The sequence below is a fragment of the Pristis pectinata genome, chromosome 4 (assembly GCF_009764475.1).
Source record: "Pristis pectinata isolate sPriPec2 chromosome 4, sPriPec2.1.pri, whole genome shotgun sequence".
Lineage (NCBI taxonomy): Eukaryota > Metazoa > Chordata > Chondrichthyes > Rhinopristiformes > Pristidae > Pristis > Pristis pectinata.
In genome coordinates, this window is record NC_067408.1 from 99,262,913 (window position 1) to 99,290,129 (window position 27,217).

Consider the following 27,217-nt stretch of genomic DNA (forward strand, 5'->3'; position numbering starts at 1 on the left):
TCTCTGCATTTGCCATAGCCAGCTTATGTTATCCTCAGGCTCCATGTGTTTTGCTGATGTTTATTTGTTTTTCCAGGGTAACCTTTTCTGTATATCATCTGTTTTCTCTGATTGGCCCACAGTTATTGCCGAGGTTGATTTGATGGTTCGCTTGCTACAACAGAAAAACAGGTTCACGAGGCAATTACTGAATATTGCATCATGCTGAAAAGGTGAAATGGTGTTACATGGCTTCTGTTTACGTACCTCATTTAATTGTGTGTATGTAACCCAAGATGACGTGTATGCATTTTGGTTGCCAATCTAGAGTTAAGCTCATTAATTCTATTGCTTCTTTCTTGTTTCCTCCCTTCTCCTATCCAGCCATACAATCTTTCATTTCACTGCTCTTCAACTCTGTGCTCCCTTCAACCCAACCTCAGCCCTTCCACTCCTTTGCTTTCTTCTTCTGTGGTCGTTCCTGGTTTGAATCCCTCATAGCTCTTCTGTTTCTTTTGGCATTTTCCAAAGGCCTCATTGAGAATCCCAGCACTTGCCTCCAATCACAATTTTCTCTTGTATCTCCTGTCCTTTTTCCTTTATTTTTCTTGTTTTATCGTGGGTATAGAATTCTTATCACATTGTCCCCACTTAGCCCGAGGTTTCTCCCCAAAGAATATGCAGCTTTGCTTCCCTCAAGTCAATGCATTTTTCTCTTCTTTTGGATTAAACAATTACATTTTTTAATTCAATTATCCTTTGATAGAGTCATAGAGTAACAACACGGATACAGGCCCTTCGGCCCAATGAGTCCATGCTGACCATGGTGCCCACCCAGCTAGTCCCAATTTCTTCCATTCAGCCCCTATCCCCCTCAGCCCTGCCTCTCCGTGTACCTATCCAAGTGCTTCTTAAATAATACTATTGTACACGCCTCAACTTCTGGCAGCTTATTGCATATATTCACCACCCTCTGTATGGAAAAAATTGCCCCTCAGGTCCCTTTTTAAATCTTTCCCCTCTCACCCTAAACCCATGCCCCCCTAGTTTTGGACTCCCCTACCCTGTGGAAGTGACTGTTACCATCCACCTTATCTATGCCTCCTGTAATTTTAAACATTTCTATAAGGTCACCCCTTATTCTCCTATGTTCCAAGGAATAAAGACATAACCTAGCCAACCTCTCCCTATAACTCAGGCCCTCTGGTCCTGGCAACATCCTCGTAAATCTTTTCTGCACTCTTTCCTGTTTAAGCACGTCTTTTGTATAACAGGGTGACCAAAACTGTACACAGTACTCCAAGTGTGGCCTCACCAACGACTTGTACAACTGCAACATAGTGACTGATGAAGGCCAGAATGCTAAGCACTTTTTTCACCACCCTGTCTACCTGTGATGCTGCTTTCAACAAACTATGCAGGTGTACACCTAGGTGCTTCTGTTCCATTACACTCCCTAGTGCCTTCCCATTCATAGTAGAGGTCCTACGCTGGTTTGACTTTCCAAAATGCATCACCTCACACTTATCTGTATTGAAATCCATTTGCCACTCCTCGGCCCACTTCCCTAACTGATCCAGAGGTCCCCCCCCCCCCCCCCCCCCCCCGCTGTAATCTACAATAACCTCCTTCACTATCAACAACACCACCACCTAATTTCATGTCATTCGCAAACTTACTGATCAAGCCTTGTGCATTCGCACCCAAATCATTTATATGAATAACCAGGGTCCCAACGCCGACCCCTGTGGCACACCACTAGTCACTGGCCTCCATTCCAAGATACAACCTTCAACCACCACCCTCTGCTTCATGCCTCTGAGCCAATTTTGAATCTGCCTAACTCCCTCTCCCTGGATTCCACGTTGACCTAATCTTCCAGACCAGCCTAGCATGTGGGACCTTGTAGAAGGCCTTGCTAAAGTCCAAATAGACAACATCCACTGCCCTACCCTCATCTACCTTTATGGTTACCTCTTCAAAAGACTCTAAAATGTTCATCAAGCATGGCTTTCCATACACAGTCATGTTGACTCCTAATCAGACTGTCTATCCAAATGCAGGTAGACCCTGTCTGAATTCCCTCCAGTAACTTCCCCACTACTGATATCAGGCTGACCAGCCTGTCGTTCCATGCTGTCTCTAGAATGGTCCCTTATGCCCATGGTCTCCAACCATGCCTTTGCTATCATGCACATCCCCACCTGTCTTCCAACCCTACTTCTGCTTGGCCTTGGGATGGTGCAGAGGTCAGTGGGGAATGCAGTCCGCCTTTAATCATTAGGATTTAATGATAATGTGATTGGGACAAGATCCCAAAAAGATTGATGCAATGTTTTTGACTGAGCATTTTTTTCTCAAGGTCATGTGGCTTTTTCTGTGCTTATTAAAGCGCAGTATTCTTATTAAGGCGTGTATTCTCTTGCACACTTCGGATTTTACTGCTCCATTTAACTTCAGTATGCTGAGATTGAGATTCATTGTACTCTTTTTAAACTGATCAACTGCCATCTTTAGCCTTTCTATTATATTATTTGGGTGTTTCAATCCCAGTTTTGACATTACTTATTTTCTGTTTTAATTTCCACAGTTGCCCACAATCTTCTCAAGAATGTGCAAATTCTTCACAGAACAGACCAGAGGAAAATGATGAAACAGATAGCGAGAGTTCTCTTTCAAAATCACAGATCACATCATTTGACCTTTACGGGGCAGTGCCAGGGAATTGCTGCTCCAGTGATCATTTCAGACATCTCTCACAGTCCCCAGCATGTTCTGATACCTTTTCTAAAGGCATTGACAGTACTTGTGCTGGTGCTCCATTTCACCATGTGAATAACTGTTGCAGTTCCTCTGCAGGACATGTTGGAAATTGGCACGGTCCTTCTGCAGCCATCTTGATGGGAGATTATAGTTTTGTATCTGATGACAACTTGTCGCCAAGTGCCAGCATGACTAATTCACCACAGAATGGAAGCACACCGCCATCAATGGTCTCATCATATGGCACACTTGGACTAACGCATCTTGAACCAGGGCTTCCTTTGCGGTCTTATCAAGTTCAACCACCCAGTCCTTTCTTGCAACAGAGCCCTTGCCGACCTGGCGTTTCTGTGTACGTTCCAGAACCTCGTCGTTTTCCTCCTGTACCGCCTGGCAGAGTAGACCACAACCCTTTTGGGACACCAGGTTAGCGATGAATTTTTCTTTTCAGTATGTTGAAGAAATGCAATTAACTCATTGAAAAAGATTCTGTGCTGTTGGAAGTAGCTTTATTCCTACATACATTATTTTATCGTTAGATACCAGAGCTGCAATAGTTTTAGCAGAGTAGAAGTAGTGCACAGCAACTGCTTTAAAGACCTGCCAATCGCATTATGTTTTTGAATCAAGTTTACATGGTCCTTTTTCATTCCCTTAGAACATCCAAATGCAGTCAACAGGCAACTAATTTTGAAGTGTTGTCATTATGTTTTAAGGCAAACATGGTAACCAATTAGTACATAACAAGTTCCTAGTACAGCAGTAAGGTAATCTGTTTTGTTAATTGTTCATACCAGAAGAACTATCCTTTTGCAGGATTGCTTACACATTTCCTGTGCAGGCAGTACCTTGGTTTTATTTAATGCCCCAACATCATGTCATCCCCTGCCTACTGCATGGAACATAAATCTATGAAGCGTGCTTCAACCGAAGCATGGTCCAAAAAAAAATGTCAGACTTTTGCAGCAAGAACTAAACTGTTTATCCCAGGTCTCCTTCTGGTCATCTTTATTTTTGTCTTTACCATTCTTTGCTTTCCACCCAAGACCCCATGCTTATTGATGCTAATTACATCCAAGACCTGTTCAACCATTCTGCAAACCTGTCTTTATGGTGTCACTTTCATTTCCCCTGGCTGTTTACTTAAACCCTCTACCTTTTGATAATTTCAAAGTTTTTATTTCTTTTGGTTCATAGAATCATAGAGTTGTACAGTATAGAGATGGACCCTTCAGCCCACCGTCTATTCTGACCATCGTGCCTGTCTATATTAATCGCACTTGCTTGCATTAATTCCATATTCCTCTATGCCTTGTTCATTCAAGTACCTGTCCAAATGCCTCTTAAATGTTGTTACTGTTCCTACCTCCATTACCACCTCTGGCAGCTCATTCCAGATATCAACTATACTTTGTGTGGGAAAAATTTACTCTTCAGATCTTCTTTAGACCTTCCCCATTCTCACCTTAAACCCATGCCCTCTAGTTTTAGATACTCTAAAATGTGTTTGTCTGGAGGTGAGGAAGTGGGGCAGTCACTGAAACCAGTGATAAAATACTTATAACACAAGCACAACTTGTTTATTTCATTATTTTTATCAGTCAGTTGTTATCAGTCAGATAAGTACAGTCTCCAAATGAGCCTGTTATTACTGCGTCTCGCTGGGTATTTGTAAAGCCGTTGGTCAAATGTTATTGCAGTCACAGCAGTACACAAGCAGGCCTTTCAATCTCACAGGTTCCAATTAGTTTGAATGCTTCACATGAATAACCTGCTCTTTGCCATCTCCATCAACATATGGAATAGAAGCAGGAGTTGGCCAAAGGGAGACTCTTGCCTTCACCATTCAATAACATCTTAGCTGATCTTTTACCTGGTAGGAAAGTAAATGGTGAAGAGACCATAAGGAGGCTGCAAAGTATTTTAATTGGTTATGTGAATGGGCAAAAATCTGACAAATGGAGTATAATTTTGAAAAATGTGACATTGTCCATTTTATTTTTCATGCCAAAAAAAAGCATGCTATCTAATTAATGAGATATTGCAGGGCACAGAAGTAGAGGGACCTGTATGTCCTGGTGTGGAGATGGAGCAGTTTGAAAAGCTAACAATATTTTTTTAGTTTATTGCAAGGAGAATTGAATACCAAAGTGGGGAGGGAATATCTCAGTTATATGGGGAGAGATCTGGAGTGCTGGGTACATTGATGGTCTCCTTAAGTAAGATGTTAACACATTGAAAGCAGTTCAGGCAAGATTTATTAAGCTAATACCTGGAAAGAATGGGTTGTCTCATAAGCAAATGTTGGACAACCTATGCTCCTATCTGCTGGAGTTAAGGAAGGTATGAGGGGACTTGATTGAAGAATATGAGCTCCTGAGAGGTCTTGACATGGTGAATGTGTGTAGGGTGGTTCTTGCGGGAGAATCTGGAATTGGGCGTTACCTATTTAAGACTGAGATAAGACTTAATTTTTTTTTCAGGGTCATGGGTCTTTTGAAACTCTCTTCCACAACAGGGAAGTTAAGTAGAGTTTTAGAACCAGGCAGAGGTGGATAGATCCTTGATAGATTTGTAATTTACTGTGGTAGACAGGAATTGCAGAGTTGAGGTTACAATCAGATTAACCATGATTTTAATAAATGGTGGGGCAGGCTTGAAGGGCTGAAGGACCCACTACTAACTAATAAGTTCCTGCACTAGTCCCTTGTCTCTTGATTTCCTCAATATCTAAAATTCTCTTCAATAGAGAATTCCAAACTTCACTACACTCCAGGTGAAGAAATATCCCCTCGGCTCTGTCGTGAATGGCTGACCTCTGGTTCTAGAAACCCAACCAGGGGAGAAATCAACTCCACATCTGCCCATTCAAGCTCCTTCAGAATTTTGTATGTTTCAGTGAGATTGTCTCATTTTTCTAAGTTCACGAGTGTAAACTCGGTCTTCTCAATCTCTTCTCATACCCAATGCACCCCCACCCCTCCATCCCATGAATCAACCTGGTAAACCAACACCGTACTCACTCTGTTGCAAGTTGCTTTCTCACCAGGGCTCTTTATAATTGTAGCTAGGTGTCCCTGCTCGTGCATTTAAATCCTCTTGCAATAAAAGCCAAGATACTGTTTGTCTTTAAAATTGGTTCATATCTTTCTAATCCTTTATGTTCATATCCAAATTCCCTTTAATTTTTCAAATGGCTTATAAATTTTGAACAACTACAGTCAAAATGTTCCTTGTCGAACATATGTTTAATTATTTTCCAATCTGAATAACTGACCATTAACCCCCAAAATGTAAAATAAAACAAAAGCCTATTAACTTGTTCCCTGTTGTGCTGTCCTTCCTCTGACTTCACACTTTTGTGCTTGACTATGGACTGCTTTTCACTTATTCATGTGTTTTTGAAAATCCAAATATATATTATGTTCTCCTTATCTGTCCTTTTGGTTACTTTGTCAGAGAATTCAGTAAGGTTGGTCAAACATGTCCTTCCTTTTTTGGAATTCACTACTTATTTTTTCAATTTTGTGATTTTTTTTTTTCTCTCTATTACATCATTTGAATAAGAATTCTGTAATCTTTTCAAACACTAATATTAAGCCAATTGGATTATAGTTTGCTGGGCTCGTCCTACCTCCATTTTTTTATATAAACAAGTTGTCCTCTGGCACTTTTCCCTCTCTTAACAATTTTCAAGATATGGAAATTCAATTTTTATCCTCAAGTTTAATTGGTTCATCAATTATCATTGTGCACCAATTCCACTTTATCTTAAATGTCATTTTTGATATTTAATATCATGTCAGTAAGTCTTGGAGAAACGGTCATTGGTTCTAGTCTACAAGCTTTCATCAGGTGAAAAGTCATGGACCTGGAACATTAATTCAGTTTCTCTCTCCAATATGCTGCCTGGCCTACTGAATATTTCCAGCATTCTCTTTTTAATTCAGATTTGTAGCATCTGCATTTTGTTCTGTTTTTCTATTTATAAATGCTGGTTTTTATCCTTTTTGGGATCAGCATTTGGTGTCCATGCCCAATTGCACTGAATAGAGTGCATGCTGGGCCTGGTCAGAGGACATTTTATGGGTCAACCACAATGCTGTGTGTCTGGAATCACAGAAGCCAATCCGGGTAAGGATGGCAAATTTCCTCCCCTGAAGGACTTTTGTTTATAATGATGATTTGGTAGCTTTGTGGTCAATACTAACTTGAGCTTGGATTTATTGAAAATTATTAACTGAATTAAAGTTCCACAGGTGCAGTGGTGGGATATGAATTCTGGTTTCTGTATTGTTCGTCCAAGTCTCCAGGTTACTAGTCCAAAGATTAATCACTGCATCAGCAGAATATCCCTATATAGCTCATGTATTCTGAAATAAATTCCAGTAAATCTCCTATTCAAAGTCTCTCAGTATTCTCATTCAATAATTCAGCTGTTAAAATTGTCTGTCTGCATCACGTCTATCTGCCACAGGGTTATGTTACAATGTTAGTTAATTTACAAGCTTTACAATTTACTAGGCTTGTTCTACTGATTCGGATATACTAGTTCAAATCCTACCAAGGCATCTGGGCATGTTCTTTGGTAAGGAAAATTCCCCATACCCAAAAGTGACTTCAGACCAATGATGTTATTGAATGTTAACTGGTCTTTGAAATGGTCTAGCAAGCCAACTTGGTTCAAGAGAAATTTCAAAGGACAATTAATGCAGGCCTTATCAGTATTGCCTGGAGGAATATAAAATGTTCTTGGATACTCTAAAAATTTATTTCTGTTAAATCAGTCCAATAGAAACAGCGGGTAAAACATAAGGGTTTGGCTGAATGATTATTTTACGTTTGCTCTATGCTTATCACTATTTCTCTTAAAACGTTATCTGTCACTATCCTGACGATTATATACCTTTAACTTTGTGCACCTCTTAATCTAAAAATTCTTTGAGGGCTCTACAGAGTAATGAGAGAAGAACCAGTCACAGCCTCAAAATAGGGGTGGGCCATTTAGGACTGGAATGAGAAAGTTCTTCACCAAGCTGCTGGTCAGTCTTCAGAATATTCAACCCATGAGGGCTGTGGAGGCAAGTAACTAATTGCATTCAAACGAATGATCAATAACTATCTAGATATTCAAGGAAGACGTAAGGCAGGAAAATGGTCTTTGAAGGAGATCAGCCATGGTGGTGTAAGCTAGAGGGGCTGAATGGCCTACTCCTAATTATGTTCTTAAAAGTGCATGTTGGAGCAGAAGTGAAATATTGTAATAAAAAGTGCAAGCATTTTTTTAATCTTAATTATGGCTATTAACTTCATTTATCCAGAAATATTCTCTTGCAGATGAGCAGGTAAATTGTAACAACATTTCTGACCCTTTATTCATACTAATGAGTGCCATATTTTCGGTAAACAGGCCTTGTGGAATGAGATAAGGTATTACCTGATTTTGGTGTGTTATGAGCATTTGTGTCCTGAAACCCTTAGTGAAAGATGGGAGAACTACTTTGTTGGAGACAGATTAAATGGTCTGTATTCTTAAAATTTGCCAGTTCTTTATTTAAAAAGTACAGATCATGAGACTCCATGATGGGATTAATTAGCTTGTTTCCTGTCCATTTACTTTCTGCTGTGATGTCCCTTCTAAGTTTGGATAACCTTAGTACAGTTACCTTTGATAACTGGGTAATGCTGCACCAATGGGCACTAACTTGGCCTTAAGGATTGGCACTCCTAAAATGTGGTTTAAAAACCATAACATTGCAACAGAGCTTTTCTGTTTTGCTGAGGAATAGGTGAATATTTGAAATTTAAAATGTATTTGTAACTTCTGGATCTGTGCACATACACTTAGTAATAAATCTATCATGCATTCATACTCATTGGCAAATGACTTGGCGGGTGGGGGGGCAGGGGTGGTGGTAAAAAGGAGAGGGAAGAATAAGCAGGAGATGACTGTGGGGACATTGCCAGAGTCAAAATGTAGATTCATGGAAGAAAGGAATATGAATTACATTTAGGAAGTTTGGTGACTCATTGCAGTTATTTTGCAGTATTCAACAGTTTACTTTGTGTGACTGGTAGTATTTCAATTTAATTGCAGGTTTTATTCCTCCAAATGGTCCTGGAAATTTTTCTTTACAGAGGTAGGAATTTGAAGTTTTTTTTTCCTTGCTTCCTATTTCCCATTTTAGGGGTCATGATTTTGTTTTTTAAGTAAGGTATATCGGTAACATAAAAATAGGTCAGACATTTTTGTGTGACCTTTGTAAAGATTGGTTTATCGATTGCTGAAGTTTTACGTAGCTGCATGCAGGAAGTAGTTAGAGTGAAAATGGGAAGAATATGCAGGCTATTGTAATTCATATTTGTTCAATAAAATTTGCATAGGAGAGTAGATAAAATGGAATACAACAGAAATAATACCAGACAAATATAATTGTTGAAATCATTCAGTTGGAGGTGAGAAAATTCTGGATAATTGCTTCCTTGTGTGATTCTGAATGTTTAATAGGCAGCAATGAATATTTCACCCTCATTGTACCTAATGGTATTTTACAAAGAAATCATTCTGGTACATTCTTTTGTGTTATTATCAATCAAAGATGTGGTACAAGTAAAAGATGTTTTTTTGCATTTCTAACATCACATCTCTGCACGTTGCTAAGACAATGCCTGCAAGTGCCTCAAGATGATGACCCCTCCTCGTAGGGTTCGGCATCTGCAGACATGTTCTTGTGACAATGTATGAGAGATCAGAACTTTCACCCATGGGTGAGCCTGAGCACTTGCTTCACCAACTCATTGGAGCGGTAATGCATTGTCCTATCTAAGTAATTTGCCAAGAAGATGACAAATGAGTTATGATGTGGGGAAATATGGATTTAAGTGCTTTGATAAAAGAATGTGAAAGCTAATTTTTTTTTAAAAGGCAAGAGTTTAATAAATATTTGGAAGGATTTGGAGATTTTGTATACTGATCATAGAAACTGAATATGTAAATACAACATGCAGAGGTGACACTTTTAGTATCTTTATGGATTGTGAGTATGGTAGTCTTGTAATTGTGTAGATTTATAGAAGAGACCACAACTGTAAAGCAGTGCACTCCTTAGATTTCTGCCTTTGGAAGGGTGCAATATTGGCTCACTGGATTGATTAGAGTCATACAGCATGGAAACAGGCCCTTTGGCCCAACTGGGCCATGTTGACCGAGATGCCCCATCCAAGAAAGTTCCATTTGGCAGCGTTTGACCCATAACCTTCAACCTTTCCTATCCATGCACCTGCCCAACTGTCTTTTAAAAGTTGTTATTGTACCTGTCTCAACCACTTCCTCTGGCAGCTCATTCCACATACATACCACCCAATGCGTGTGTGTGTGCAAATGATGCTGTCAAATTCCTACTCAGTCGTTCCCCTCTTGCCTTAAACCTATGCCCTCTTGTTCTTGATTCCCCAACCCTGGGAAAAAGACTGAATGCATTCTTCAAAAGAAAGGGCTGTCCTGAGATGAAACTGAGTCAAGTAGTCCTGTGTTCTCTGGATTTTAGAAGAATGGGAGATGATATTGAAGTGCATGTGGTTCATGTTGTTTGGCGGAATAGATGCCAAGGGGCTGTGACTGTGGCCTGTAAATCCAGAAATAGGTACCATCAATCGAGGAGAATTTTCTTTCTGAGAAGGATGTGAATCTTCGAACATCCACAGCCTTCTGGGGCAGAATTCCAGTCACTGAGCATTTTCAGTACTTGGAGCAGTAAATTCCAAATGCTGGGAAAGGTTTGAGGGACTTGTATAGCCTAATCCTAACTGTGATGTACTAATTTTTGTGCTGACTGGTTATTCTGATTATGTGGGACAACTTGTGTAGAAGTTTAGAGTATGAGTAATAAATGTCACAAAGACATTTCAATAGACAGTATCCAAATGGATTCAACGTTGGCTTAGCGGGAGAAGCCAGAGAGTGGTAGTGGATGGTTGTCTGTGATTGGAGGCCTGTGACTAGTGGTGTACCACAGGGATTGGTTCTGGGTCCATTGTTGTTTATCATCTATGTTAATGATTTAGATAATGTGGTAAACTGGATCAGCAAATTTACAGATGACACCAAGATTGGGGATGTAGTGGACAGCAAGGAAGGCTGTTGAAGCTTGCAAAGTGATCTGAACTAGCTGGGAAAATGGGCTGGAAAATGGCAGATGGAATTTAATGCAGACAAGTGTGAGGTGATGCACTTTGGGAGGACAAACCAGGGTAAGACTTGAACAGTGAATGGTAGGGCACTGAGGTGTATGGTAGGACAAAGGGATCTGGGAATACAGATCCATAATTCCTCAAAAGTGGCATCACGGGTAGAGAGGGTCGTAAAGAGAGCTTTTGGCACTTTGGCCTTCAACATAACATCCCAACTCCTATACTCAATGCCATGATTTATGAAGTTGTATAAGATGTTGGTGAGGCCGAATTTGGAGTATTGTGTGCAGTTCTGGTCACTTACCTGCAGGAAAGATATCAATAAACTTGAAAGAGTGCAGAGAAAATTTACACAGGGATGTTGTGGGAGTTGAGGACCTGAGTTACAGGGATAGGGTGAATAGGTTAGGACTTTATTCCCTGGAGCGCAGGAGAATGAGGGGAGATCTTGCAGAGGTATATAAAATTATGAGGGGTATAGATACGGTGAATGCATGCAGGCATTTTCACCTCAAGTTGGGTGAGACTAGAACTAGAGGACATAGGTTTAGGGTGATAGGTGAAATATTTAAGGGGAATCTGAAGGGGAACTACTTCACTCAGAGGGTGGTGCAAGTGTGGAATGAGCTGCCAGTGGAAGTGGTAGATAAGGATTCAATTGTAACATTAGAAGTTGGATTGGTGCATGGATGAGAGGTATGGAGGGCAATGGTCCGGGTGCAGGTAGATGGAACTAGGCATAAAACCAGGCTGGCGGGGACTAGATGGGCAAAAGGGCCTGTTTCCGTGCTGTAGTACTCTTATGACTCTATTTCCATCATTAACATTTCTAGTGTTGAATCAAAAATATTTACTTGTAGGGAATGTGAGAAACATTTTTATATCTTTTCACACAGAGCTTTCTAATTTTCTACCTCATGTACTTTCAGGCCACTTGCTCCCACAGATCCAGTAAATACAAATGTGCCACTCAGCGTGCCACTTCCCCGTGAACAGAGTAAGTTTCCGTATTGATGCAAGGGCTTTTTTTCCATGAATCATATTTCTGTATGAATTTTTTGTATTTTTAACTTGGAAATCGTATTTGCATCAAACAGTACTATGTGCACGAAGAGCTAAAATTGGCATTACAATATCTCTCTCAACATTTATTTTCCATTCAGATATCTTTGCTATTTCATCTGCCCCAGTGAATTCTTAGTTGTATTCTTATTAAAGTTCCACAATGAAAACATAGAAAAGATTCATCAGATTTCTTAAAACCAATCAGTGTTAAGATAATTTTTTAATTTTTCCAGGAAAAGTCTTTGTGACGTATGCAACAGATAATGACAAGCATGTTGGGGAAGTCATCAACTTTGTTGCTTTATTGATCAGGAATGGATTTGAAACTCAGGTTGGTTTTGCCATTATCTCCTTTCATCTACACATTTTGCCACTTACATCCTTGACCTCTGGAGCTTGGAGGGGGAAAGGGCTGGTAATCAAACCTGAAGGAACAAAACAAAATTATTCTACTTTTGCAGATCAGGAAGAATCATGTAGATAGTTTGATTACTTAGCTTACCAAAAGTCCCCCGGCTGGGTGTAGTAGTCCATCTCTTGTATCTTCAGTGTCCACAGAGTTGACAATTAAACGTCTTAACAAAATTAAAATGGAATGCTTTTGTACATGTATTTTAAAGGGCAGAGTGTTGTTCTTATGTTACGTGTCCTTTCAATTAAGTGAGATACCTTGCTCTTTCATATTTAACAGACAACTAATAGTTTGGAGTATTGGAAAGTTTTCGGGGGTTGGGGGAAAGAAAGTATATTGAATCAAGCACCAAGTCAGAAATTCTCTCATTGTGTGAGTAGCTGTTCATATGGTATTGGTGTTGCATCAATGTTATGTGTACAAATAACTAGTTTTTGAATTAGAAATGACAGCAAAAGTACTAAAAAAGACTACTGTGCAATTTTATTGACTTGGTAGAAATGTTTTGCTGTACACTGCATGAAATGAGCTGTATGCAATGTTCATTCAGCAGAAAAATATTTGCTTTTGGCAGAGAACCAGTTTTGAAAGCCCCATAACTGTTTAAAGGTAAACATGTTTTGAAGCATAGAGTTTTGACTCATTATTCATTGGTGGTGTAATTACCAAAATTGCATAGCCCAATTTCTTTTAATCAATTGTCTGCTTAGAAGCAATTCCAGGATATCTTTTCTTAAAAAAAATTCTTGAAGATAATTTAGGCTGTGTTAAGGTTCATCTAGATGGCGTAATATTGGCTGAGCCGTTTGACTTTGATTCATGGCACAAATCTTCCTCTAATTTATAATTAATCTGATAATCCCAAATGGCCAAGTACAAAATCATGGTCAGTCCAAGATAAATATACCTTTCTGGTTCCACAAACTAGCTTTTCTCTGTAGCATATTATGCTATGCCTGACCCTATTTTTGACACTTTTTTTTAACTCTTTGTGTGCATTTGAATCCTCATCTTATATTTTTCTAACAGAAAATAGTTTTTGTCATTGAAATGCATTATTGCTCATCTGTAGTTTCCTATATTTGCACAGTATTTCCCAATTTTGGCTTCATAAGAATTGAGGGAATAATATCAAAATCTGCCCATAAACAGGAAGTCAGTCAGGCCCTCAATTTTCATTTTTGGCAGATGCAGCCATAAGAGATATGTGTGCAATTTAAAAAAAAAAATGAAATTACCAGTGTTGTACTTAAAATAAATCATTAAGGCCAGCTGTTTCTTTTTAGATTGATATATTTGAGCAGCAATTCAGAAGTATAAACAAAATTGACTGGATGGAAAGATACATCAATGATGTGAGTATTCCTCTCAATATATCATGCAATTTTGCAATAGGTTACATTTGCCTTAAATTTTATTCAAACATTTGCATAGTGATTAATAGCACAAAACTATTCCTTAATGTACTTCATCACTTATGATTATGGTGTATTTTTTTAATATGTATTTATAGAAAGGATACCTGATCATTATCATCATCAGCCCTAAGTACTATGAAGCCGTTACATCTCAGAACTTTGACATAAAAAATGATGAACATTCTTTGAATTCTGTCTTTATTTATAAACAGGTAAGCTGCCAATGAATTGTAATGTAATATAATCAGATTACTTAATTTTTTTAGATCATTAATTTTTTTCCCCCAAATCAGTTTCCTCAGTTACTTTATTACATTTTCCTAGCAACTATCCTTCCATATTTATCAGCTACCAGTGTCCCTTGCCAACGTGTTTTTTCTAGACATACTTAAATACCACTCATTTGTCATCAACCCACCTTCAAACTCTGCCCGAACAAATCTGCCTCAGCCCACTTTCTTCAGTGTATCCCCTATGGACATCTTGTGTACTTAATGGGGATTGTGCATCGTACAGTTTGAAAACCTCTGCTTCAACTCTATTGGAAAAGGCACAAGTATAATTTCCTTTTGTTTTATTTATAATTAATTATTGGTGGATGAACAGTTATCAGCAATTCATTTATTCATTCTTGATCTGCTCACTTCCACTTTTTTTTATTCTTTGTGTGGTTCAACTGCCCTTGTGCCATCTAGTGATCCTTGTTTACTGTCACTTCTGACCGATTCTTTTAGTCACATTTGTACTTTGCCTTGAGTTTAACTTGGGATCATAAAAGAGCCGTAAGGCATCACTCGGCCTCTTAAGCATGTTCTGGCTTTCAATAAAGTCATAGCTAATCTGTACTGCAGGTCCATTTACATAGCTTTATTCCATATCCATTGGTATCTGTAATATTAATAAAATCTATCTGATCGCATTCATACCTTTTTTGAAGTTTGGTGCCCAAAATAGATCACAGTTAACCATAGAACAATACAGCACAATACAGGCCCTTCGGCCCACCATGTTGTGCCAACCTTTAGACCACGCCTAATACTATCTAACCCCTTCCTCCCACATATTCCCCCTATTTTAAATTCCTCCATATGCTTATCTAACAATCTCTTGAGCTCAACCAACGTACCTGCCTCCACCACTACCCCAGGCAGTGCATTCCATGCACCAACCACTCTCAGGGTAAAAAAAAATTCTCCTTCTGATATCTCCCTTGAACTTCCCACCCATTACTTTAAAGCCATGCCCTCTTGTATTGAGCATTGGTGCCCTGGGAAAGAGGCGCTGGCTGTCTACTCTATCTACTCCTCTCAATATTTTGTACACCTCTATCATGTCTCCCCTCATCCTCCTTCTCTCCAAAGAGTAAAGCCCTTGCTCCCTTAGTCTCTCCTCATAATCCACACTCTCCAATCCAGGCAGCATCCTGGTAAATCTCCTCTGCACCCTTTCCAACGCTTCCACATCCTTCCTATAATGAGGCGACCAGAACTGGACACAGTACTCCAAGTGCGGTCTAACCAGAGTTTTGTAGAGCTGCATCATTACCTCGCAGCTCTTAAACTCGATCCCACGAGTTATGAAAGCTAACATCCCATAAGTTTTCTTAACTACCCTATCCACCTGTGAGGCAACTTTCAGTGATCTGTGGATATGGACCCCCAGATCCCTCTGCTCCTCCACACTACCCAGTATCCTGCCATTAACCTTGTACTCCGCCTTGGAGTTTGTCCTTCCAAAGTGTACCACCTCACACTTCTCCGGACTGAACTCTATCTGCCACTTCTCAGCCCAGCTCTGCATCCTATCAATATCCCTCTGCAATCTTCGACAGTCCTCCACACTATCCACAACACCACCGACCTTTGTGTTGTGTGCAAACTTGCTAACCCACCCTTCTACCCCCTCATCCAAGTCATTAATAAATATCACAAAAAGTAGAGGTCCCAGAACTGATCCTTGTGGGACACCACTAGTCACAGCCCTCCAATCTGAATGCACTCCCTCCACCACAACCCTCCTGCTTTCGACAGGCAAGCCAATTCTGAATCCACACGGCCAAGCCTCCCTGGATCCCATGCCCTGTGACCTTCTGAAGAAGCCTACCATGTGGAACCTTGTCAAATGCCTTACTAAAATCCATGTAGACCACATCTGCACTACCCTCATCAATCTTCCTGGTCACCTCCTCAAAGAACCCTATCAGGCTTGTGAGGCAAGATCTTCCCTTCACAAAGCCATGCTGACTGTCCCTAATCAGTCCATGATTCTCTAAATGCTCATAGATCCTATCTCTTAGAATCCTTTCCAACAGCTTGCCCACCACAGACGTAAGGCTCACTGGTCTGTAATTCCCTGGACTATCCCTACTACCTTTTTTGAATAAGGGGACAACATTTGCCACCCTCCAATCCTCCGGTACCATTCCCGTGGACAACGAGGACTCAAAGATCCTAGCCAATGGTTCAGCAATCTCCTCCCTTGCCTCACAGAGCAGCCTGGGGAATATTCCATCAGGCCACGGGGACTTATCTGTCCTAATATTTTCTAACAGCTCCAACACATCCTCTCTCTTGATATCTACATACTCTAGAACATTACCCTCACCAACACTGTCCTCAGCGTCATCAAGGCCCCTCTCTTTGGTGAATACTGAAGAGAAGTATTCATCAAGAACCTCACCCACTTCCACAGCTTCCAGGCACATCTTCCCACCTTTGTCTCTAATCGGTCCTACCTTTACTCTCATCATCCTTCTGCTCTTCACATACGTGAAAAAAGCCTTGGGATCCTCCTTAACCCTACTCGCCAAGGCTTTTTCATGTCCCCTTCTTGCTCTCCTCAGCCCCTTCTTAAGTTCCTTCCTTGCTACCCTATTTTCCTCATGAGCCCTCTCTGATCCTTGCTGCCTAAACCTTATGTATGCTGCCTTCTTCCTCCTAACTAGTTGTTCCACCTCTCTTGTCACCTATGGTTCCTTCACCCTGCCATTCTTTCTCTGCCTCACCGGGACAAATTTATCCCTAACATCCTGCAAGAGATCCCTGAACAACGTCCACATCTCCATAGTACATTTCCCTTCAAAAATGTCATCCCAATTTACACTCTCAAGTTCTAGCCTTATAGCCTCATAATTTGCCCTTCCCCAATTAAATATCTTCCTGTCCTCTTTGCTCCTGTCCTTGTCCATGACAATGTAAAGGTTAGGGAGCGGTGGTCACTGTCCCCCAAATGCTCACCCACGGAGAGATCTGTCACCTGACCCGGTTCATTACCTAATACTAGATCTAATATGGCATTCTCTCCAGTCGGACTTTCAACATACTGTGACAGGAATCCATCCTGGACAAACTTAACAAACTCTGCCCCATCTAGACCTTTGGTACTAAGTAGGTGCCAATCAATATTTGGGAAGTTGAAGTCTCCCATGATAACAACCCTGTTATTCTTGCACCTTTCCAAAATCTGCCTCCAGGTAAGATCTAATAACTAGAGTGTCTCCTTTACTTTTTTGCAAGCCTGAACATTGAATATCTCATTTTTACTGGTTTGCTCTGATGACCAGTCATGTCCTTGACCACCTCATACTGATGCATGTGAGGCAGAGGTCATCAGTATTAGTCAAAGGCATAAGAACTGCTCAGAGTGCTTTCCTTCCTTGCATTGCTTTCTCATTCCTGAATAGCCAAGCATGACTAATGCAGTTTTGGTGTCCTCTGCATGGAGCAGCTCAGATTAGCTAATGCTGTATGAAATGAGTGTAACAGTGGAATAGTCCAATAGTTGGCAACTTCTAGTTTTCTAGACATACGATATCAATTTTAAATGATTTTGCTCAATTTTTAATTTATTTTTCGGGATCTGGGCTGGAAAGGACAGTATTGCCCATCTCCATTTGTCCTTGAACTAAATGGCTTGCTTGGCTATTTTAAGAGCACATTTAGGAGTTGACTACATTAGTCAGTCTGGAATTGGATATAGGCCGGACTGATTAAGAACAGCAGATTTTCTCCACTAAAGCACATTGGTGAAGCAGATGGGTTTTATAATGATTATTACTGATGAATAGTTTTTGTTTTAAATTCCATATTGTTAATCTAAATTGAAACTTCGCAGCAGTTTGAATTTGGGCTTCTGGTATTGTTAGCCTTGTAAAATTAACCAATGCTCCACCACTGTATCCTTGTTTCTTTTACACATCCTGCAAAGAGAACAAATTGTACCCATATCTTGGGTGAAAATATGTTTTTGACTGGGGTGCAAGGGGCTGCTGCAGTGGTTATTTGAATTTTTACAACAGTTACACTTTGGAAGGTTGTTAATTTGTATAGCTGTTTTTAAAAAAAATTCTGAAAACGGCATTTTTGAATAACATTTCCTAGCAGAACCATATTTTCATATTTTACATTGCCTTTAGTGCTAAATGCAGTGAGAAATGTTCTTAAATGTACTTTGATCTGACCATTATTTTGTTACAGCTGCAAAATGAATTCATTCAGAATGGAAGCAAGAATTTCAGATTTGTTCCCATTATTTTTCCAGGCGCCTGCATGGTAAGCAAACACAAAGAAATTTGGGTACAGCAGGCAGATATAGGGAGAGTTTTGGAACATTAGAGGCTGTAAGATCATGAGAGGGAAGGCTGCTTTGTGCAGTCAAAGGGGAGAGGAAAACTCAAGTTCAAAATGTTTAAACTAAATGAAAGATTTACTAAACTCAGAAATGGTTTACAATGTTAACATAGCAAAAGTTTTATTATACAGCTTGATGTATTTGCTTTTTGGAAGAAAATTACTAATATTAAGAAAATAAAGCTGCCAGATACTTGGATTTATTTTTCAAATGGGATTATTTAAAATCCTACATTTTTTTTTTGAAAGATTCAGGTTAGTTTATTGTCATATACACCAGGGTGCAATAAACTTCTTTGCTCGTGTGAAGCTCACAGAGTAAACAGTATACACAGTAATAATAAATACAATAATCAATACAGTGAATGCAAAAGCAACAGAATGATGCAAAGTGTAGTAGTGCAAGCTGAGGTAGAGCAAAAAGAAATGCTAAAGTTCCATCAAGCAAAATTTGAAGGATTGAGGTTACAGCTTTGTGATTTATTTAACACCTTTTTAAAAGCAATATACCTAAAAGTTATTACCAGAACATTATTATATAAAGACACACTCTGGGCCTCACAAGGTATTTGGGCAGATGTCCAAAAGTATTTTCATGGACGTGGCACATCATGAAGGAGGAAAGGGTGTCGGGGGGACTTCCAGAGCTTGGGTGCCTGGTAGCTGAAAGCATGGGCGCCAAATGTGGTGGGTTTAAATTTGAGGATGAATAGGCTGTTGTTTAAGGAGCACAAGTATCTTGGAGGGTTATGAGGCAGGAAGAGTTTGGAAGATATAAAAAGAATTTGAAAACAAGGATGAGAAATGTAATATCTAGGCACTGGTTAATTAGGATGCAGTGAGGTCAGCAAACACAAACATGCTAAGTGAATTGAATTTAGTGCAAGTTACTTTATGGGCACTACATTTTGGCTGACATCAAACTAATGGAGAGTGGACCATGGGAAGCTGACTATGCATGCTGGAGGAGCAGATATGTAATCTTTGATGATAACTTTCAATGCCTTGGCATGATCTTGCGCTAAAGAAATGTACTAAGACTGAAATGGACAAGCTTAACTCTGGCAATTTTGATTTGTTTCTACTTAGAAACTTAGCAGGTCTTGTCATTTAATACCTTTTTATAAATGGTGAACCAGATAGTGAGATTTAATTTTGTGAAACAAGTGTAGAGCAGTTCCTCTCAAACAGCAGTACGAGTGCTTCCAAATTTAACCCAGAATCTATTCTTGCATGAACTTGATGCAGCTTTTATACATAAATATTGTTATGTTTATTGGGAAGGCCATTAAGACAGCTGAAAATGTTTGCATTAAGGCTGTTATCCTAAAGGAACTCTTGTCTTCTGATAATCAAGATATTCTACCTCAAGCATGATCCAATTATTTACCATTGGTCTGAATGTGGTTCCTAAACACCATATTAAGAATTCTTAATGTTGAGGATCCCTTTTCTCCCTTTTCCTCCAGCCTTACTGAATCAAAGTTTGCATATAGTCAGGAGCCCATTATGTTTTTGTTTAATAGATGTGGCCTGATGGCACAACTCGTGCATTTTTCCATCACTTTAATGTTTTGGATGAGACTTCTGGTTTAGTTTTTGGCTAAAGCAGTTGCATTACTAACTATTAAAAGTGACTGTACTAAGAAAACTAGAGGTAGCGGATTAAAGAATAAGCAATTGAAAGGATATAGAGAACTCACATTGCAGTATTTTTGAGTAAGTATTTTAAAATATGTAGATTTTAGTGAATGGCTGTAAGTGCATTTGTATTTTATCAGCTGCTGAAGGTCATATATTTTCACAGAAAAATAGCTAGTGATCTTCTCTGGGAATAGATAAACATTAACACTGCAAGTTTGAAGAAATATAGGTGGAGGGTTTAAAGGCAGGACCATGAATTCAGAGGAGAATATAAGGTGACTGAAAAGGGTGTTTGAAGTTAATGAGTGGAGCTAAATTTGCAGCTGAGGGTGTACAGGAAAGAGCAAAGCAGAGAAGTGGGTGGAGTGGAGCAGGTGAAGAGAAGGAGGTAGCAGTAATTGGCACACGTGAGCAGCAATTACTCTGCACATAGTGGAAATCAAATACTTGAATGAGCATGAATTTTGCATGGGTGTGGAAAATTTAGGAGATATGTCTTGATTGTGTTTGGAGGAAAGAAAAATATGGGAGATCAATATTTTGGATGAATTTAAAGACAGGATAGAGTTAACCTGAAGCATTGATAAACTAATGTGCTTACTTTAGGGAATGTATGAAGAAGCTGTTAGATGGGCAGAATATTAGTGGGCACACTGGAAGTTTGCAGTGGAATTGGGGCTGAGCAAGTTGACTGGAGTGGCAGAGGTTGATTATGCAGTTAATTCTGAAAAGTGGTTATTCCAAATTAAAATGTAAACATGAATTTCTGTAATTGTGCATTTCCATTTGAAAATTATACAAGCACATTATACTCATGGGCAAACTGGGTATATTGGAGCTTCAAATAATAGAGAATGAAGGACAAATATTTAATTAAGATCTGATTATGCCATAGTGATCAATTAAGAATTTGATTAACAGATTGCAAACCCTGTCTTTGGTATCAACTGATTTGAATAATTGTTCATTTTATTTGTACAGAAACATGTTCCTTCATGGCTTCAAAATACACATGTCTACAATTGGCCAGTGCAGAGCCAAGATATTCTACGACGATTGATGCGTTTGGAAAAGTACAACCCACCTCCAGTTGGTGAACTTCCTACCATTATTCAGAAATCTATTTAATGAGGTTTCATCTTGCTGCTATAATGTCATAAAACATACATGTGCTAGTTAAGTCCCATTCATTATCTTTTCATGTTTTGTAAGTCCTGTGGCAATTGATAGCCAATTCGCTAGGGTCTGGTAACTCTGATTTTGATGAGTTACTCACTTCAGAATATTTCAGAATCTTTTTTTAAATTTGCTTCACTTTGACATGGATGTACATTTGATATGAACATAATTCACCTTCAAGAGAAGGCGGATGGTAAAATCAGAAGAGATTTTCAAACATTAATCTGACTTTGAATTTAGAATGTTACTTTCCATGTTGAGGCTTCTTTTTCCAGCCATGTTCGCTATTACAGTCAGTGAGCGGAGTGTTGGATTATAGATTGCTCTGATCAATGATTAAATGGCCGAAGTAATTGTAAACAAAATCAGAACTGTTGATTAAATAACTGAGTTTGCACAAAAGAGTGTGTTTTAATCTGATACAAAGAACATATTTGGCATTGATGTCTCTGAGAATGGAAAATGGCAAATGCTTGTTCCCATCCCAGCTGGCTGCAATAATGGGCAGTAAAAATGATTTGGAACTGTTTATGTCCCCGATGTCATCTCAACTATGGTGTGATTATCGCCTTTTGTGAAACACTGGAGCAGAATAGTACATTTCTTGGTGAAATCCTTGAATCTATTAAATCACTTGCTGTTTAATTTGCATAAGTGAGTATTTTTCAAAAAAAACTACAGAAACTTCTAAAATTGAGGTTTAAATAAAATAATCTTTTACCTGGAAAGTGATTTAAGAGCTCTTTATATTTAGATACTTGAATAATTTCCAAACTTGCCACCTTGCCATATTTTGCCCATGTCTTTATAGTTTGTTTTATGTATTTTGTTTATAAAACCATCCTTTATTGACTTTTAATATGACATTTTTACATGGTTACAGGGATGTGACATGTATTTTATGTGGATTTAAAGCTCAAGTCTCTGGAGTGAATATGCTCCTAATTTTTTTTTAATTTGGATGCGACAAGGCCAACATTTATTGTCCATCCCTCATTGCTGATGAGAAGGTAGTGGTGAACTACTACAATGCTTCTGGTGAAGATGCTCTCACTATGTTGTTGGGTAGGGGTAGTGATGATGAAAGAACTTTGGTGGTGTGACCTTTGTAAATTGCTAATACATCAGGGCTGTCACCTTGTCCACATAGACATGTGACATACTTTGTGTGGTAATGAACAATAAAGGCCAGCATCAATTGCATGGTCGAAAATGGGACTTGGGATGAAATGGCCTGTGGGGACCCAATAACTCATCTGCAGTGGCAATGCAAACACAATAACTCATTCATGTCCTTGTGGGCATAAAGTGTTTTATATCCTGCTTTCCTGACTTGGTTAGTGACACCTCCCTCAAAGTACTTTTTCTTAATTATTGAACGAGAATAGCCTTGAGCTTGATTTGAGGTCCAAGTGTTGTTGAACCATGCACTAATACTCGGGAACTAAATTTGCACTTGAAACTTGAGAAACATCCCAGCATAACTTGTGTTCATGGAGTGGGGGAAAGGCAATGGCAGTGGAGTAAAGTCACAACCAACCATGGCAGTTTATAAATACAGAAACTGCAGGTAGCTGTTTAAATTTGACCATGTTTGGAGAGAAACATTAAACACACACTGTGCTCAAATGTGCATGACCTTTACATGCTTACTGATTATCGGAGAGAGGAAAGTGGGGGCTGTGCCCTGCATGCCCACCTTTGCCTGCCCCTGATGTACAGGAACAAACTGTTTTAGCATAGCCATACAAAATTCACTGTCTGAATTGTTTTTGAACTCTGCATTAAATATAAGTACAAAACAACTTAATATGTTTAGTTGGTACTACTTGTTTTGCGATCCAGTTTTCTGTTTCTACCAACCAGATGATGGTTGTTAAAAGTATAATGTATTTATGATGGTGTCATGTACTACCACAGTGCATTCTCACTGAGGTCCTAAATTGGGAGCCATGAAGCTGAATTCAGAAACTACCTGATACTCCAGCATAAAATTGCATTATCTATATACAGCAAGAATTGTATCTATTTTCCATCTTTCCTACAATTGTTATCTGGCTTGCAAGGAAGAGAAAGCAGAAAACTCATACTCTTGCTCGTAATTCTTTGGTGAATCTAGCTGACAACATTTTGTAGTTGTATCATTGCAAACTATCTTTTACTGCAAAATCTGATGGAATTTGACCAACATAAAATAGCCATGGGAAATGTTACTCTAATGCAGTTTTTGCTTATGTAATGAAATGTAATGTCTGTTGTTTAATTCTTGACAACTTGGTATTATTTGTTTGTGCTTCAAAATCGGATAATTACAGTCATGTTCTCCAAAAGTTGTATTTTGTTGTACTGGGTTTAATAAATCTATATTCTTACCAAGAAAAATAGTTTGGTGACTTTTCTGGTTGCTTTCTTAATGGAAAAATCATTCTTCAGAATTTGGCCTCTTTGAGATTGATGATTGTGGTTAATTCTGCTGAACTTCTGCGATTATAGGTAGTGAAGATTCTTCCACAAAACTCTTTGATTACAGTATTCTGGCTTCTGCCCTCTTCCTTTCCAGTCCTGATGAAGGGTCTCGACCTGAAACGTCAACTGTTTATTTCCCTCCATAGATGCTGCCTGACCTGCTGAGTTCCTCCAGCATTTTGTGTGTGTTGCTCCAGATTCCAGCATCTGCAGAATCTCTTGTGTCAACATTGCATCCAAGATGTAATGTTTTATAGAGGGGAGCAGTGTGAAAGTGCTTCCATATTTTTCTTGCCCTATAAGGTTGCAAAGGTAGTGGGTTTTTGCAGGGAATGCTGATAAAGACGTGAAGTTTTGCATTATTGCATCCTGTTGATTAGAATGTATTGCAGTTACTGTAATAGTGCTGGAGGGAGTGGATGGTAAACTAGTGAATGGTGTCAATTAAGTGGACTGCTCATTCCTGGATGGTATCGAACTGGTTGAGTGTTGCTGCAGCTGCACCCTCAATGCAAGTAGAAAATATTGCATCACAATCTTGCTATTTAAATAGTGCAGAAGAATCAAGCACTTAGGAGTTAAACACCTATTGCTCCCACCCCTCCAACTGCAAGCACCTTATCTGCTCCAGTAGGTTTATCTAATTTGAGTGGTCCGGCTGATTTATCTAATTGGTGGTGGACACCAAGGGACTTGATGTTTATACCATTGAGTATCATGGGTGGCAGATTTCCTGTCATTGTGTGGCACAAATGTCAAATTTGTTTAGGAACAGCTTCTTCCCCTCTGCAATCAGATTTCTGAATGGTCCATGAACTCTACTTTGTTATTCTTTTCTTTGCGCTATAGAGTCATAGAGCAATACAGCAAGGATACTGGCCCTTTGGCCCAACCAGTCCATGCCAACACTTAGAACCAATCACATTTTGAAATGCTGACAGTATTTATTTTAATAATTTAAGACCACATAAGCATTAAGCAGTAACAAAAAGTGCGAACATTATTCAACAATTCTTCATAAAATTTGTTTTGCTCGAAACAAATATTCAGTGGTTATCAAGTATTATCCCCCTACAAAAATAGCCTCAAGATGAGATTCATGATTATTCCCCCAAACTATTTACAGTTCACAAGAGCCACTTCAGACAAATATATATCTCTCAATACTTTTGAACGCAGCACGTCAGGCAGACAGCAGCAGTAATGTAACCGGGATGAATACAAGTTCTAGCTCACACTCAAGAAGGGACGAGCCTCAGCTGTTATATAACACTTCACAGCATCACCAAACCCACCGCCTTGGCAACAACTAACAATACGTTTCACGGAGGCTGCCGTCTCCTCAGTATGGGTAATAAGGCTCTCAATTATTTTGTAACTTATGGTACATTTTTGTCTTTGCACCGTATTGCTACCGCAAAACAACAAATTTTACAACATACACGTCAGTGATAATAAACCTGATTCTGAAATGCCATTTATCATTCCCAAGCTTGGATGTTGCCAAAAATTTAACTGCATCATTGTCTTGCATATTGTGTGCTACTGTCTATTGCAATCATCAATAAACAGTCACATTGAAGGGCAGGTTGTCAGTTAAGCAACTGGAAGTTGGGGCCAAGGAGCTGCCTCAGCAAGGACACAAAGGGAATTTGCCTTCAGCAACCACGACGACTTCATGCAAGGTATGATTCCAGTCTCTCGTATCCATGCACTGCACCATCATCTTTACTTTGTTTTACTCTGGTTCGTTTGTGATCTCCCCTCTCCCCTTCACCCTACCAGTTGTTTAATCGACCCTCATTCAAAACAGGATGTGGCATGTCTGTCAACCTGATATGTTGGTTGTGGCATTACTTAGTTCTGAGAATGCTGCCTTTGCTGTTTTGCTTACATGTAGTCCAGTATTGTGGTTTCACAAGATTGCCACTTCTGTACTCTGAATGCTACTCAGCATGCTCTTATAGGCTATTCATTGTGACCCTTATTAATTCTGTAGAGTAAATGATAAATGTACTTCACTGGAAAGTATAACTGCTGTTCTACCGCATACACTGACTCAGAGTGCCTCATGGAGTTTTAAGTCCTGTTTTACTGGATCTGCATTAATCTATACTATGCACACCAACATTTCCCAAGTTAATTCATCCATCTTGAAATTCTACAATCCTAATCAACCATGGCATCTGATTGCTATTTACCTTAGAATCTTAACAATTTGAAACAAAATAAAAATGTTTATTAAAAGTACTGAATGAATTATGGTATAACATGTGATAATCTATGGGAGTAGACTGTCACTATTCATTGCCCGTTTCCAACACCAGTTCAGATTTCGACGTGTGCACTTGGCACTTTTTTCAAAAAAAAATTCATTTAGAGTCAGAGTTGTACCGTACGAAAAACAGACCCTTCAGCCCAACTTGTCCATGCCGACTAAAGTGTCTATCTGAGCTAGTCCCATTTGCCTGTGTCTGGTCCATATCCCCTAAACCTTTCCTATCTATGTACCTGTCCAAATCCCTGCGTTGTAATTGTACCCACCTCTACCACTTTGGCTGGCAGCTCATTCCATATACCCACCACCCTCTGTGTGGGGGGAGAAACTTGTCCCTCAGATCCCCTTTCCCCTCTCACCTTAAACCTATACCTTAGTTTTAGATCCCCTACCCTGGGAAAAAGACTGTGTCAATCTCCCTTATCTGTGCTCTGCAGGATTTCTATTAACCTCTAAGGTTACCCCTCAGCCTCCTTTGCTCCAGGGAAAACAGCCTCTCCCTAAAGCTCGAGCAATCTCTCCTTACAGCTCAAGCCCTCCAGTCCTGGCAACCACCTTGTGAGTCTTTTCTGCACCCTCTCTAGCTTAATCACATCCTTCCTGTAGCATGGTGACCAGTACTGAATGCTGTACTCCCAAATGCAGTCTCACTAACATCTTGAACAGCTGCAATGTGATGCCGTAACTCTTGTACTCAATGCTCTGTCCAATGAAGGCAAGCACCACCCTATCTACTTGTGTTGCTACTTTCAGGGAAATATGTACCCCTAGGTCCCTCTGTTCTGTAACACTCCCCAGGGCCCTGCCATTCACTGTATATGTCCTGCACTGGTTTAACTTCCCAAAATGCATCACTTCACACTTGTCAGAGTTAATTTTCATCTGCCATTCCTTGGCCCACTTTCCCAGTTGATCTAGATCCTGTTGCACCCTTAGACAACCTTCATTGTCCACTACACCACCAATCTTGGTGCTATCTGCAAATTTATGCCACCTATATTCTCATCCATATCATTAATATACTGTATATGACACAGAGGGGACCCCACACTGATCTCTGCAGCACATCACAGGTCACAGTCCTCTGATCTAGACAAACAACCCTCCACCACTTAAGCAACTGGATTTTGTTACTTTCAAATTGAAGAGGTTTCTAAGGCATACAACTACAGTTCCCAGTAATTACTAGTAAGAC

At 39.5% G+C, this 27,217-nt stretch overlaps 1 protein-coding gene across 4 annotated transcripts in view; it reads left to right on the forward strand.

Annotated features, from left to right (window-relative positions):
• traf3ip2l (TRAF3 interacting protein 2-like) overlaps positions 1-23,649 on the forward strand; it is a 42,241-nt gene extending 18,592 nt beyond the window's left edge. For 3 of the 4 annotated variants that reach the window (XM_052014797.1, XM_052014795.1, XM_052014796.1), the window contains 9 exons: positions 123-212; positions 2,570-3,168; positions 8,840-8,882; positions 11,862-11,929; positions 12,231-12,328; positions 13,696-13,764; positions 13,923-14,039; positions 18,303-18,377; positions 21,081-23,649. In XM_052014797.1, the coding sequence (XP_051870757.1) occupies positions 202-212; positions 2,570-3,168; positions 8,840-8,882; positions 11,862-11,929; positions 12,231-12,328; positions 13,696-13,764; positions 13,923-14,039; positions 18,303-18,377; positions 21,081-21,227 (1,227 nt within the window). In that variant the 5' untranslated portion in view covers positions 123-201 and the 3' untranslated portion in view covers positions 21,228-23,649. The remainder of the gene's footprint in view (positions 1-122; positions 213-2,569; positions 3,169-8,839; positions 8,883-11,861; positions 11,930-12,230; positions 12,329-13,695; positions 13,765-13,922; positions 14,040-18,302; positions 18,378-21,080) is intronic. The other variant, XM_052014794.1, reaches the window with a different exon arrangement.
• The last annotated feature ends 3,568 nt before the right edge of the window (positions 23,650-27,217 follow it).